Source organism: Triticum dicoccoides, chromosome 1A, assembly GCF_002162155.2.
Source record: "Triticum dicoccoides isolate Atlit2015 ecotype Zavitan chromosome 1A, WEW_v2.0, whole genome shotgun sequence".
Lineage (NCBI taxonomy): Eukaryota > Viridiplantae > Streptophyta > Magnoliopsida > Poales > Poaceae > Triticum > Triticum dicoccoides.
Genome location: NC_041380.1, coordinates 350,596,441 through 350,611,948, shown reverse-complemented (window position 1 = coordinate 350,611,948; position 15,508 = coordinate 350,596,441). Strand labels below are relative to the sequence as shown.

Sequence of the window (15,508 nt, the reverse complement as noted above, 5' to 3'; positions counted from 1 at the left end):
CAGAAAGACTTCAGTGATTCCTAACACTCTTTGGCTCTAGGTGTTTAGGGCTTTGTCCTCGCAAGGATTTCTCTCTCAAATGCTTCGGAGGTGGGTTGCTCTCAAACGACCAAAGCTGTGCACTAACTCTGAGCAGCCACCAATTTATGGTGTAGAGGGTGGGCTATTTATAGCCAGGAGGCAACCCGACCTGATTTGTCTGAAATGACCCTAGGTCACTAAGGAACTGACACGTGTCCAACAGTCAGATTTCAAACACACGCGGCAGCTTGACTTGGGCTACAAGTAAAGCTAACTCATCCAGCTCTGGATAAGATTTGCTCTCATTGTGTTTGCTCGAAGACATAGGATTTGGTTGAGCATCACTTCAGTCACTCTGACTTTGTTCACTTGGACCCCACTTAACAGTACGGTGGTTCCTACGACTCAACAAAGAAGAAAAGGAACTACGAAACAACTATGTCTTCGCACTCCATAGTCTTCATGTGAATGTCTTGTTGAGTCATAATCTTCATTGTGAATATCTTCACAGACCACCATTGTCTTCACACATTTTTAAGGGTCATCTCTGGTAGGTAAACTGAATCAATATGGGACTACTACCTGTGTTATCCTGCAATTCTCACAAACACATTAGTCCCTCAACCAAGTTTGTCGTCAATACTCCAAAACCAACTAGGTTGGCACTAGATGCACTTACAGGTGCGGTCCGCCATTCATGGGCCGGGCCGAGGACCTACCAGTAACTAAAGAATGGGCCCACATGCCCTGGCCCTCAGGGTGATCAAGATGGAATTCTCCAAAGACTTAGCGTACACTTCAAGGTGTATTTGAATGATCGGCATGATTGCCGCTAGATTGTAACCGACCATGTGTAAACCCTAAATACCCACAGTGCCTACATAAGCTGAGGGGTTTAGTCTGTATAGGACACATTTTCAAGGTCTAGAGCTTAGAACTCATTCATACAATCTTGAGGTAGATCATGTTGTACTTTGTACCCCATCCACAATCATTATAATTAGAGCAGGACGTAGGGTTTTATCTCTTCGAGAGTGCCTGAACCTGGGTAAATATCGTTCGCATGGGGTGATGCAATCTATTGGCGGCATCTTGACGCAGAGAGTATGGTTGCGCAGCCAACAGTGGGATTTATAACCCAACACATTTAATTGTTTGGATCGCCGAAAAGTGGTAATGACAATGCAAGATTGACTCTGATTTGGTGGTGCTTCTTGAGTACCTGGTCTCGAACTCCGAGTGAAAACCCTAGGTCTGACCTGAGTGGATTATACCTGGCAACGGTGATGTGTTCGCATCGTTACCTTGTCAAAGACATTGCTCACATATGCTCGGACTTGTTCTTTAGAGTTAAAACATACAAATGGCCTCTGTTGTTTGGATCCGGCAACAACTACGCTTGAGCGTCGTTCCATTCCTGAAGGCATTGTTGTTTAAAAACATTGTCGTCCTTGTGGTGTCAAGAGATGGTTGGTGTGGATACCATCATTGTTGTAATTTGCTGACCATTGTTTTGAACCCTTTGGGTTTTTTCTTTTTCCTCTCTTAGGCATAGTTTCGGTCTTATGAGTTTGCTCTTTGAGGATGTGCTTGTGCGTGTGTATGTGTGTGTGACAGAGAGGGAGTATTGATTGTGTGCATCCTAAATATGCAGAGGTTGGGTGTGTGCTCATTATGTTTCTATCCACTTTATGCTTCATTTTGAGGTCTTTTCGGTACTTTGCCAGAGGGGAATCGATCATGGAGTGTGACGCCCCCGATTCAGTCGTACACTAATCATACACGCAAACGTGTACGATCAAGATTAGGAACTCACGGGAAGATATCACAACACAACTCTAAACACAAATTTAGTCATACAAGCTTCATATCAGAAGCCAGGGGCCTCGAGGGCTTGAATACAAAAGATTGACCACAAACGAGTCAGCGGAAGTAACAATATCTGAGTACATACATAAAGTTAAACAAGGTGCCATAAGATGGCTAGCACAAACTGTTGGGGAACGCAGTATTTCACAATTTTTCCTAAGATCACGCAAGATCTATCTAGGAGATGCATAGCTACAAGACGGGAGAGTGTGTCCACGTACCCTTGTAGACCGAAAGCGGAACCGTTTAGTAACGCGGTTGATGTAGTCGAACGTCTTCACGATCCAACCGATCCAAGTACCGAACGTACGACACCTTCGTGTTCAGCACACGTTCAGCATGATGACATCCCTCGAGCTCTTGATCCAGCTGAGGATGAGGGAGAGTTTCGTCAACACGACAGCGTGGCGACGGTGATGATGAAGTTACTGGCGCAGGGCTTCGCATAAGCACTACAACGATATGACCGAGGTGTTAAACTGTGCAGGGGGCACCGCACACGGCTAAGAGAAGACTTGTTGTTACTTTGGGGTGCCTCCTCCCCCGTATATAAAGGAGGAGGGGAGGAGGCCGCCGGCCGGCCAAGGAGGGGCGCACCATAGGGGGAGTCCAACTAGGATTCCCAATCCTAGTTGGACTCCCCTTCCTTTTCCAAGAGGGGAGAGAGAGAGGGAAGGGAGAGAAAGAGGAGAAGGAAATGGGGGGCACGCCCCCTCCCTAGTCCAATTCGGACTCCCTATAGGGAGGGGGCGCGGCCACCCCTTGTGGGCTGCCTCCCCTCTCCCCTATGGCCCATGTAGGCCCAATATTCCCCCGGGGGGTTCCGGTAACCCCTCGATACTCCGGAAAAATGCCTAAATCACTCAGAACCATTCTGATGTCCGAATACTACCTTTGAATATATGAATCTTTACCTCTCAACCATTTCGGGACTCCTCGTCATGTCCGTGATCTCATCCGGGACTCCAAACAAACTTCGATCATCAAATCACATAACTCATAATACAAATCGTCATTGAACATTAAGCGTGCGGACCCTACGGGTTCAAGAACTATCTAGACATGACCGAGACACATCTCCGGTCAATAACCAATAGAGGAACCTAGATGCTCATCTTGGCTCCTACATATTCTACGAAGATCTTTATCGGTCAAACCGCATAACAACATACGTTATTCCCTTTGTCATCGGTATGCTACTTACCGAGATTCGATCGTCGGTATCATCATACCTAGTTCAATCTCGTTACTAGTAAGTCTCTTTACTCATTACGTAATGCACCATCCCATAACTAACTCATTAGTCACATTGCTTGCAAGGCTTATAGTGATGTGCATTACCGAGAGGGTCCAGAGATACCTCTCTGATACGCGGAGTGACAAATCCTAATCTCGATCTATGCCAACTCACCAAACACCATCAGAGACACCTTTAGAGCATCTTTATAATCACCCAATTACGTTATGACGTTTCAAGCACACAAAATGTTCCTCCGGTATTCGGGAGTTGCACAATCTCATAGTCAGAGGAATATGTGTAAGTCATGAAGAAAGCAATAGCAATAAAACTAAATATCATAATGCTAAGCTAACGGATGGGTCTTGTCCATCACATCATTCTCCTAATGATGTGATCCCATTCATCAAAGGACAACGCGTGTCTATGGCAGGAAACTTAACATCTTTGATTAACGAGCTAGTCAAGTAGAGCCATACTAGGGACATTCTGTTTTCTCTATGTATTCACACGTGTACTAAGTTTTCGGTTAATACAATTCTAGCATGAATAATAAACATTTATCATGATATAAGGAAATATAAATAACAACTTTATTATTGCCTCTAGGGCATATTTCCTTCACAAACATGGATACAAATCGAAGAGGCGCAGACCTCCTGCCTGGGATCCTCCTAAACTACTCATGGTCGTTTGCGGTGTGCACGTAGTAGTAGGCTCCGTCGGTGTAGTGGTAGTCGTCGTCGGTGGCGTCTGGCTCCTCGGATCCACCATCTGATCACGGCAACCGGGTATAGATGGAAAAGAGGTAGCAAAGCAACCGTGAGTACTCATCCAAAGTACTCGCAAGAATGACATCAGATCTATGCTACATATGCATCGGTATCAAATGAAAGGGGTAGTATCTGTGGACTAAAATGCAGAATGCTAGAATAAGAGGGCGAGAAGCTAGTCCTATCGAAGACTACGCTTCTGGCAGCCTCCATCTTGAAGCATATAGAAGAGAGTAGTTGGTAAGTATCAAGTATCATCGTATAGCATAAACAAACCCGACGATCCTCTCCTTGCCACCCTATGAGAGAGAGATCACCGAGTTGTCTCTGGAACTTATCTGGGTGTGTTTTATTAAGTATCTGATTCTAGTTGTCAGAGGTCGGAATACAACTCCAAGCATCCTGTTACCGTGGAAATGGCTATTCGAATAGATCAACTTACCTGGAGGGGTGCACCACATTTCCCAACATGCTCAATCACTCTGGCCGAGCACACTTTCCTGGGTCATACCCGGCCTTGGAAGATCAACATGTCACATCCCTACCTCTCTCCTAGGTGATCTCAATCTGCCCTGTCGCTCCGCCACAAGGTATCACTCAGGGGGCGTCGGGAACCCAAGTCAACCAGTACCTGGATGGAACCACCTGCCCTTCAGCCCCCACCTTCGTGAATCACTCGCGGGTACTCTACGAGCCGACCCGACTTTAATTGTTGACTTTATTTTTAAAATTTGAAATTTGAATTGATTTGAATCAACGTGAGACTTAGCAACAGTAACAGTGGTGACATCGCATCATTAGTAGGGGATTACTGTAGCTTGATTATCCGGGCGTTACATGAAGGGCCTCTACGTCAACCTTGTTGCCACTCCGATGATGTGTCACAAGACCTATGGGTCCATAGCAGTAGCGAGATGGTTCTCTCTCTCTCTCTCTCTGATCTTCAATAAGATGTAATCTTCGGAGATCTACATATATAATACACATGTGGTGTGTTTGTTGTGATATGATAAACTGTGGGTTTATGATCATATTGTTCATTGAAAGTAATTGAGTTATTTCTAAACTTTATTATGTGTGATTGTTATGGCTTTGTATTTCTCTGCGATCTATCTGTTTAGTTTGACCAACTAGATTTATTTATCTTCAGTGGGAGAGGTGCTTTATGGTAGGTTCAATCTTGCCGTGTCCTAACCTCATGATAGAAGGGGTAGCGAGGCACGTATTTGTATTGCTGCTATTAAGGATAAAACGACATGATTAGATCATATTGCTTGGTCTTATTTTGTCTATATTATGTCATCATACTTAAAGCAATACTATGTTTGTTATGAACTTAATACCTAGAGAGGCAAGCTTAGAAGCACTCTCGAAGTGGAGTAATAGTAGTAGGCGTTAATAAGTTTAACGGTCTACTTGTTAGGGATGTGATGGATATGTATTGATCATGCCATGAATAACATCATAACTATGCGCTTTTTTATCAATTGCCCAACAGTAATTTGTGCACCCACCGTTTGCTATGTTCTTGAGAGAGATGCCTCTAGTGAAAGTTATGCCCCCCCCCCTTGTCCATTCACCTCATATTACTAAACCCCTAAAACCTTGCTACAATTTATTTATTTTTATTTTGTTTTTCGATTTATATATCTACCACTATGAGAAGTAATCCTTACAATTAATGAGTACAAGGGGATTTACAACCCTCTTGCCTACGTTGGATGCAAGTATTTGTTTGTGTGTGTGCAGGTACTGTCAACCTTTGTTTGCATGAATCTCCTATTGGTTCGATAAACCTTGGTTCTTAACCGAGGGAAATACTTTCTACTACTATACTACTTCACCCTTCCTCTTTAGAAAAAGTCCCAACGTCTATCACAAGTAGCACCGCACGATTAGTGGATCCACTTAGTTGTAGGTGATTGACCATTTGCCTAGTGTGTGTACGGTTTTGAGCTTGTGTGGATATCAGGTCTGGACCATATGCACTTGCATCATTTTTGGTGGTTGCAACTGCCGAGCCAGGATCAATGCTACTCCTTTTTACCGTTTTACCCCCTCCCCCCGTCTAGGCATTGCGTTTTCTATGGCTTCCCTATTTGTCGGTCGATCATTTGTGTGTGTGCTTTGATGTTGGTTGTGCATATCTAAACTATGCAAATGTCTGAGTGTATGCTCGTTGTGCTTATACCCCATACTACTTCCCTATGAGTTGGAAACGCCCTAGGGTCATGGAGACACGATGGATCCCTACCCTTACCGACATGTGGGTACTGTTTTTAGGTGCTTTTATTAGCTTGGTTAGGCTTTGTGTCCTACTCGGGAAGGCCGAAGGCGAGGCTGCGGCGGCTCCCTGAAGATGGGATAAGCTTCTCCTCACCTAGCCCTGGTCCCAGTGGTGCGTCTAGCAGCGTCGGAGGGCGTGTGAAGGTGTGTTCCCGACAGATCTCGTGGGATACGGTCGGTGTTGGTATTTGGTGGATCCACTTGGATCTGGTCTTTCGTTCGTTTGTGTTCCTGAATTTACGGGTTGGATCCTTCCGATCTACGCTTCTCTTCATTGGAGAAGGTTGATGTTCTAGTGCGATGGTCCTAAGGGTCCTTAGCATGACGACTTCCCGATTATCTACTATAACAAGGTTTGTCCGACTCCGATGAAGGAAAAGCAATGACGGCGGCGCTCCTTCGGCTCGCTCTGGTGATTGTAGTCTTCGTTAGATGATCTACAAACCTGGATGTAATCCATGTTACTTCTGGTATTCTTTGTACCTTTTCTTCTTTGAAAAGGAGGTTAAAACCTGGTCTTTGCGTTCAAGGATGCACACGTGTCATCTTTGTTAAATTATCCAACATAGCTTGACAAAATAAATACAAGGATCAATTCAAAGACACCTCCTCGATGACATATGTCGCTACACCTACAATCATGATGATGTGCCCTGACCTCGCACGAACACACACCATCTAACCCGGTGGCCTCGCCAAGCCGCCCCACGGCGAGCCGAGAGTACCAACCGATCTAGCCGACCCTTAGCGTGCTCTGCATGCACACACACTAAAGAATCCGCCGCTACCATCTTCTGTTATACCATCTTCAGGAGGAATCAACTGTCATCTGACGTCACCACTACGCCAACACCCTGCGCGCGTCCATTTACACGCGTCAACTGCTGAGACTCCACTGCGTCACGCCGCCGAGACCCGCCGGACGATGCAATAGATGCAACACCACACCACCTCTTGGCCCCTCTAGTCAGCTTCAAAATGATACCCTCGGGAGGAAAAAAGACATCAAAGACGTCGTCATCGTCCGCTATGATCAATCCATGCGCAGCCGTGTTGTGAAGACGCACGCAGCCGCCGGAATGCTGGTAGATGAATAGATTAAAAAATCCCAAAAAGAAAAGAAAAACATGCGCAAGTCCCCGCGGTCCATTTGTCATGAACACGAAGGCCCCCAGAAACGTACTCTTCTGAGAAAGAAAAAAGAGTTTGCGGAGAAAAAAAGCAATCCATTCTGGTACCGGTGAGAGGTCCGATTCACAAATCACAATCACAATCACAATCACAAGAGATGCTACTCTGCACAGACCACACTATATACTGACGCTGGACTCAGCTTATTATTCGCGCGTGGCGACCACACACAAGTCGCATAGTATCTTTGGTGTCTCTGCAGAAGGACGCATGGGCCTGTCACTCGCATTGGCAAGCCAGCTGCCAGCTACTGTATCTGTATGTGTATATGCCCAAGCACAATCATCTCGCCACAGCCGTGAGATGGAGACCCTGCTTGATGTAGAGCGTGATCATGGTCCTGTAGTTCACGCTGGCGTCCTTGTCGCGCAGACCCAGCACGAAGAAACGGAGCAGCACTGCCGCGAAGACCTTCATCTGCCTGTACGCGAACTCCTTTCCCAGGCAGATCCTCGGACCAGCCTGCATGCAGACCAACCAAGTAGCAGGTGTCCCGAGTTAGAAATAACCCTCACAAATATAGCTAACTTATGTTCAGAACAAGTTTTAGAAATAACCCTCACAAATATAGCTAAGTTATAGACCGTTTTTTACAGTACCCTATACTGCTGACAGGGGAGGGAGCAGTATATTAAAATCTGACCATTGAATTTCTGAGGATAGGTATGTCCAGAACAAGTTTCAGCTGCCAGTATTATCTTTCAAGTTCAGAACACGTTTCACTTGGAAGGTCATGGTGTTTTTGTGTGACATGGTTACCTTTTTTTTTGAGGGATGTGACATGGTTATACCTGGAAAGCTGTGAACTTGAAAGGGCTTTCTGGCTGGAACACGCCGTGTTCGTCGAGCCACCGCTCGGGCCGGAAGGCTTGGGCGTCCTCGCCCCACAGGCGCTCCATCCGGCCCATGGCGTAGGGGGCGTAGAACACCATGTCCCCCTTGCCGACGCTGAAGCCGTTGGGCAGAACGTCGTCCGAAAAGCACTCCTTGTTATCCTGATGAAACACCCAACAAAAATTACGTAGGAGTACAATTTTACATGCAATCCCACAAAGCAACGACTTTTCCTTCGATGATTACAAGTTTGGAGCTTGCTGTTATGGATGGATGGACTCACCAACGGGACCGAAGGGTACAGTCTGAGTGTCTCTGTCAGGGCGGCATGCAGGTAGTGCATCTTGTTCAGCGCCTCGTCGGTAAGGCTCTGCGAGAAGTCGTCGATGGACGCGGTCTCGCCGGCGTCGGCAGCCTCCCTGGCCTCCTCGCTGATCTTCTCCTGCACCTCCGGGTGCTTGCACATCATGTAGAGGAACCAGGCCAGCGCTCCGGCGGTCGTGTCCTTGCCGGCTATGACGATGTTCATTATGATGTCTCGCAGGTACTTGTAATCCACCTCCCCGGACTCGCTGGTGGTCGCCTGAATGAACCTCGACAGCAAATCACACTTCGACTCCTGTCAAGTCGAGTAGTAAGTAACCAAGTCAGGACTCGAGCTCAATTTCAAGCACAGCAAGCGTGTTAAGTCGATGGAATAAGGTCAGAGCAGGTTAGATTACGGCGTCGTGTGCCTTGCCGACCGACATCTCGTCGGCCCTGGCGCGGATGTGCTTGTACGCGAACTCGTCGACGACCTTGATCCTGTGCCTAAGAGCCGCCTCCGCGCCGACGTTGAGGAACCTCGCCACCTTCCAGAACGCGTTGACGAAGCGGAGCAGGATGAACTCGCTGGCGTCGTCGAACGCCGCGGCGAAGCGGCTCCCCTCGTCCGCCGCCGCCCCGGACAGCGTGTTGAGGTCCAGGCCGAAGGCGATGGTGAAGATGGAATCCATCGTCGCTTTCATCAGCAAGGCCTGATCGATCCAAGAGACATGCACATGCAGGACAGCCTTGTCAGAACCCCCCTATGATCGATAGGAAATGATGGTTTGCCAGATTGATCAGATCGGTGCCTGGAAGTCCATGGGCTGCTTCGCCGCCGCGTTGTCGGAGACGATGTGCGCGAGCTTGGCGGCGTTCTTGTTGAAGACGCCGCCGCTGAAGTCCCGGAGGGCCCTCGTCGAGAAGTCGTAGCTGGCGATCTTCCTCTGCTGCTTCCACTTGTCGCCGTCCACCGCGAAGATGCCGTCGCCGAAGAGGTCGCTCGTGTTCTCGTAGTTAGACTCGCCCTATGTGTTTGTTCAGAAACATCGTACGCATGTCAGCGAATAACATCACGCTGACTTGGTGAGGGCATCTGTTTTATTAGTTTTGGGTATAGAATCAATTACACTGATGGTGCTTATACTTGACACAAACAGTCATTTTGGTGTTAGGGATGTATTTGAATGACAACCAAACCATATTATACCAAAATTTTGGCTTGCCCGCAAAATTTGGTGCTAGTTTGGACTGCTGCCAAAAAATCGGCGCGCCAACGACAGCCGCTAATCGCGTGTATAATTTTGGCCAACGAGTTGACGAGCCAAGGGCGTGGAGAAGCTCCGCCAAAAAATTGGCGTCACCTTTTGCCCTCTCTGTTTTGGTGGGCCCCAGCCAGTTTTACCTTTTTTTATTAGTATAATGCATGCAACTAGGCTGCAGATTCTTTGGCTGGTAGTTACTTAGTGAGCCTTCTCATGATTAGCATGCACATGCATTTGTGGACGACCATCGACCATCCGATGGCTACAATCCAAACAAGAATAGCTTATCAAATTTTTGGTCATGCTTTGGCATTGGTCATACCAAAATTTTGGTGTGGCAAGCTGGGGCTTAAACCAAACATACCCTAGAACTTATGGCATACATTAAACTGGTGTAAAAACTTGGTATGGATATGCAATGCTGTGCTAATCACATTTGAATACGAAATTGACGCTGACTTGGCGCGCCAGCGTGGCGTGGGGCCTGTTTCTTTTTTGCAAAAACCCCTCAACTTTTTTTATTTCTCACAAAAAACCCTTATCAACATGCAGCAGATGTCATTTTATTTTGACTCTATGACACATGGGGCCCACCTCTCAGTACGTGAAAATAAAAATGAAACAAACGCCCACAGGTCTTGAACCCAAGACCAACTGCTGGATAGCTAACCATCCAAGCCAGTCCATCATTTACGTTGAAATGACAGATTCTGATAATAGTAGTTTTTAATGTAAGGAGGATGCATATTTTTTTTAGCAACCATCAGGAGAACGCATGTGGGACTTATATGAGCTGCAAATAGCGCGGCCCATTTAGCACGCACTAGTTTTTAATACATATGTAAAACGTAAGTAATAAAAACAATGTTCAAATATTCGTGTGTTATAAATATTATATACAAACAATGATTAGTAAATAAAACTATATGAATATACACCCATGTACTCCTTTCGTAAAGAAATATCCAAACGCTCTCATATTTCTTTACAGAGGGAGTATTATATAAAAATGTTTGGTAAATACGGAGATTTAAATGTTTATTCAATGGATACAAAAAAATTATACACTTGTAGCTTATATTTAAATGATACAAAATGATGAATACAAACATTTGTGCGATATAATTTTCACTCCTGATTTATATTCAGAAAAATATAATTGAAATATTAGCCACTAATGAATATTCATATGAAATTTTAAATTTTAAATTATGAATATTTATTTATACAAACATTGAAATATAAACATGTGTGTATAATTATAGAATTGTTTTTATACTTTAAATAATATTTCGGAATTGTAATGTTAAAAATATTTGTATTGTTATTAATTAGCCAAACATTTTTGTAATTCATAAATCTTATTTTAAATATATGAATATTTTTAAAACAACACGTGAACAATTATGAAACGTAAGTTATTAAGTTTGTATGTATAATATTTGTACCACGCAAATAATTAAATATTATTTTCATTATTGAGATTAGAAGTTACATACCTTTTACAAATTTCTAGAAAAGAACAGGTGCAAACGGGCGGCATTGATCACAGTCCATTTCAGCTCCACGAGCGTCTCTGTTCTGCCACATTAGTTATCCATTTTGTGACGTGAATACTAGAAGGTGTAGTCCCTACATCCTTCTGTGTGCAAGGCAGAGTCAAGGGTTCGAGACACGGGAGCTTTATTTATCGTTAATTTTCACACTGCACTGACATACGGGACCCATCTCTCATAGAGTCGAAAAAATAAAATGCCAATTCAAGTTGTTTTTTGCAAAAGAAAAACAGGCCATACGCCCTCCTCTCAGCCTTCCAATCAGTGACAGTGGGCCCCATGCCAAGTCAGCATCGCTTCGTATCCAAACGTGATTTGCACTGTACTTGCACGTCCGAGCCAGGTTTTTGCGCTAGTTCAATGTATGTCACTAATTCTAGCACCAAAATGACCGTTTGCGCCAAGTTTAGGCACCACCGGTATAATTGACTCTTGGGTATATTGGTACTAGCTAGTACTCCCTCCATTCTTTTTTATAAGACATTTTAGGCAACTGACCATGAATTATTTTGGGTACTATTTGTACAATCTAAAACGTCTTATAGAAGTGAACATAAGGAGTATATTGGTAAAGGGTGTCTAACTCGTACGCCCTGTGTATTTGTCCAAAGCATCATACACATGTCAGCCAATAACATCACTATCACTTGCTGAGGCCAACTCTTTTACTCCCTCCGTCCCATAATATAAAATGTTTTTATAAGCTAAAGTAGCTCGCAAAATAATCTTACATTATGGAACAGGTAGATTAGTTAGTTTTGCGTCAAAATTCTTGCACATGTGTTGTTAGCACATCCAATTGCACGATAAAATGGGGAACTGATACTGTTTTACAATTAACGAATCCAAGTCCAAGATCTCTAACAAGGATAACAATCTACTACTCCCTCCGATCCATAATAGTGTCATGGTTTTAGTTCTTTATTAGCTTTTTTTTAAAGAGAGTTTCATGTCTGACTTCCATTGACAGAAACCACAACGTCTTACATTACCACTAGATCACCCACGCACACCTACCAGCAAGCAAGCAGCAGGCAAGCTTCTTCCACAATGCGCTTCCCTCAACGATGAAAGCTGAAACCACAGCTCCCACGTTAGGGAGGCAAGTCAAGATGATGAGCACACACCCCATCAGACGGCCACCCCTAGGAAATCCCACACGTCGGGCTCTCCAGGGGTTTTAAAATAAAAGCAACACTATTCTCCAAGAGTTTTTTTTATACCAAACTGAATTAAGCCGAAACTAGGCCAACGATAGCAGGAGGGAGGTAATAAGATTGAGGCCAAAGCGGAGAGCAGGATTTTCATCTAACGGGATTGCTAAATCTCAGTCGACAGAGACTTAACGAAATCTCAGTCGACTAAGACTTAACGAAATCTCAGACGATATTATATTCATGAGATTTTACGTAGAGATCCGTGCAATTTAAAAAAAATCTTCTTTTTTATATATTGTGTCACTTGACTAAGACTTGGTTAAGTCTCGGTCGACTAAGATCTAGCCACACCCTTCATCTAACAGGCCAGTCTGAATGATTTAACTCATAATCTCATATGCATGCTGAAGTTGCTCTCTATGTCCAGATTAGTTAACACATATGAGCACGCATATATAGCTGAATTAAGGGGTCCTTAATTAACTGCCATTTTACTCATTTTACTGTACTTGTACTCCTAAGTTAGTCCTGAGGATTCCCTCGAAAAAAACAAAGTCCTGAGGATACTGTATTTGTGCACCTTGCCGTAGTTGGAGAAGTTAGTCTTGAGGATGTGCTCGACCACCGCCGGGTCGGACGTGTAAATCTGCCCCCGTCCCGGTGAGAGCAGCCTGAACGTCATGTGCTCGCGGAACAGGTCCGTGTAGTAGTCGTGCAGCCGCCGGAGGTGGTATACCTGGTGGAACACCGTGCCGACCGCCGGCGGGTACCGCTTCGCTCCGGCGACGCCGCCGCGGCGGAGGACGACGGCAAGGTACGAGCAGATCGCCAGCACGGCGAGGCCGGCAGCGGCCAAGAAGGACGGAGTGCACTCTGTTATTGCCGTCGCCATAGCTACCGTATGTGCTGTGAATCGGCCGGCCGAGGCTTTAACTAGCTGTGGGTATGTGGATATCTGGATAGCTGTCTCTAGGATGAATAAACTATGCTCGCGCTAGACGTCAGCCGGCCGGCTGGACCGCCATTGGATCGATCTGCACTCTGCAGCAGTGCTGCGAGAGCGGACGTTCTAGACGCTGGCCAAAAATGACCATCATCATCTACTAGAGCACATCTGTTTAGGGGCGTGTACCATAGCGTAGGGCCATGCATTGATTAGGGCCGCGACTGTTGGTTGTACTGAAGGGTGCATTTGGTGGCCAGGCAGTAGGGAACCTTCTATTTATCGTTCATCGAAAATACATGTTCTACACCTCATAAAATCTGAAAGGGAGTGGCTAAGGCTTAAGGCATGTACAATGTATAGCCTTAAGGTGATGCCTCGCATATCATGTAGGATCGAATATAACGTAAAGTATGTTTGGATAGGAAAGCAGGATCCTCTCCAGGAGATGGGTGCTTGAAGAGAAAAAGTATGGTCTGATGACAAAATCTGAAAAGGTTAGAGTAAAAAGTAGAGATGTATATGTACTAGAGTCTTTATTTTCTATTTTTTAATGAGGCCCACTAGTAATAGCTCGCATTGGGAAAAAAATATAAATACCTTAAATTACTTTTTATCATGGGGCATATGTAACCATATACCACCACCATTGTACATGCTCTTAATCGACTGAAACTTTGCTATGTCTTAGCCGGGTGACTCGTCCACGTCTTGATTTCACGTGCACCAAAAATCAAGAGCTATATCCGCGCTTCGAGCGTGGCGCTAGTGAGTGCCGACTCTTGCGCATGCCCATTAGCAGGAGCGCTTGCTCCGCTCGGTTGCTCCACAGCTGGTTTGCTCGTATTCCTAAACAAAAGAAGTTAATGAATTAGAAAAAAAGTTCATAAATAAAAAGTTCACGAATTAAAAAATTCAGGAACAAAAAAGAAGTTCAGGAATTTGACAGAAGTTCGGTAATACAAAAAATCATTAAATTTGAAAAGTTTTATGAATTTGACAAATATCACGAACTCAAAAAAAGTTTGGGGATTTAGAAAAAGATTGCAAACATGAAAACACACATATTTTAAAAGGTTCATAAAATGGAAAAAAGGATTGTGAATATGAAAAAGTCCATAAAGTTTGAAAAAGACACGCAAGTTTGACAAAAAAATGCAAAATTTGAGAAAAAAACCCACCAGCTTTTTAGAACTTTGTGCATTCTTAAAAATAAAAAGATGAAAAATAAAATAAAAAATCAAACAAATGTCCAAAAAAACTCAAAAAAGAACGAGCCGGAAACTTCCAGAGGTTTCCCAAAACAGGGAGGAGCTGAAATCACTAATTAAGGAGTACTCGTTGCAAAGAACACTCCACCTTCCCAGGTCACGACAAGTGGCGCACATGCAGCGCACCACTTATCGTAACATGAGAGTTTTACCTTTTTTCGTTCATTTATTCAAAATATTTTATCTCTTAAACCATGCGTCCAAATCTCAAACCGTTACCACCGTTGGATTCCTCACGTCGAGATTTTCAAAACTGGATCTCATGTTGATAGGTTTTGACGAACTTTTTTACACGAAAAAAACGGGCGAAAAAATGGAATCCGGGAGCACGGTTTTTTTCCTTTCCAAAAGAGACACGCCCGTGCCTCTCGCGAAATCACAACCGTGCCTCTTGTGAAAGCAAAACCGTGATTCTCGTGAAAGGAAAACAAAAAACAAAAAACGCGTTTTTTTCCCTTTTCGAAAGAGACACGCCCGTGACTCTCGCGAAAGCACAAGCATGCCTCTAGTGAAAGCAAAACCGTGACTCTCGCGGAAGAAAAAAAACAGAAAATGCGTTTTTTTCCTTTTTTGAGAGGCACAGCCGTGACTCTCGTGAAAGCACAACCGTACCTCTCGCGGAAGCAAAACCATGACTCCCGCGAAAGAAAAAAAACAGAAAACGCGTTTTGTTTTTCCCTTTTCGAGAGGCACGGCCGTGACTCTCATGAAAGCATAACCGTGCCTCTCGTGAAAGTAAAATCATGACTCGCGAAAGAAAAAAAACAGAAAATATATTTTTTTTCGTTTCAGAAAGGCACGA

General features: G+C 44.6%; 1 protein-coding gene across 1 annotated transcript; it reads right to left on the bottom strand.

The window, feature by feature from the left end:
- Positions 1-7,391: 7,391 nt before the first annotated feature.
- Positions 7,392-13,559, bottom strand: LOC119288939 (cytochrome P450 704C1-like). Its single transcript, XM_037568430.1, has 6 exons — positions 13,073-13,559; positions 9,327-9,542; positions 8,934-9,227; positions 8,495-8,830; positions 8,169-8,372; positions 7,392-7,839 (listed from the first exon to the last, which is right to left on the bottom strand). The coding sequence occupies exons 1-6, from the start codon at positions 13,382-13,384 to the stop codon at positions 7,660-7,662; spliced, it is 1,542 nt and encodes a 513-aa protein (XP_037424327.1). The 5' UTR covers positions 13,385-13,559; the 3' UTR covers positions 7,392-7,659.
- Positions 13,560-15,508: the final 1,949 nt, after the last annotated feature.

Bases quoted from the DNA above. Each gene is read 5' to 3' on its own strand.
- LOC119288939 (XM_037568430.1), bottom strand. From the start codon at position 13,384: ATGGCGACGGCAATAACAGAGTGCACTCCGTCCTTCTTGGCCGCTGCC. The intron at 9,228-9,326 runs GCACCGATCTGA...TGGATCGATCAG, and splicing joins AGCAGCCCATGGACTTCCAG to GCCTTGCTGATGAAAGCGAC. The intron at 8,831-8,933 runs GTAATCTAACCT...TCGACTTGACAG, and splicing joins TCGGCAAGGCACACGACGCC to GAGTCGAAGTGTGATTTGCT.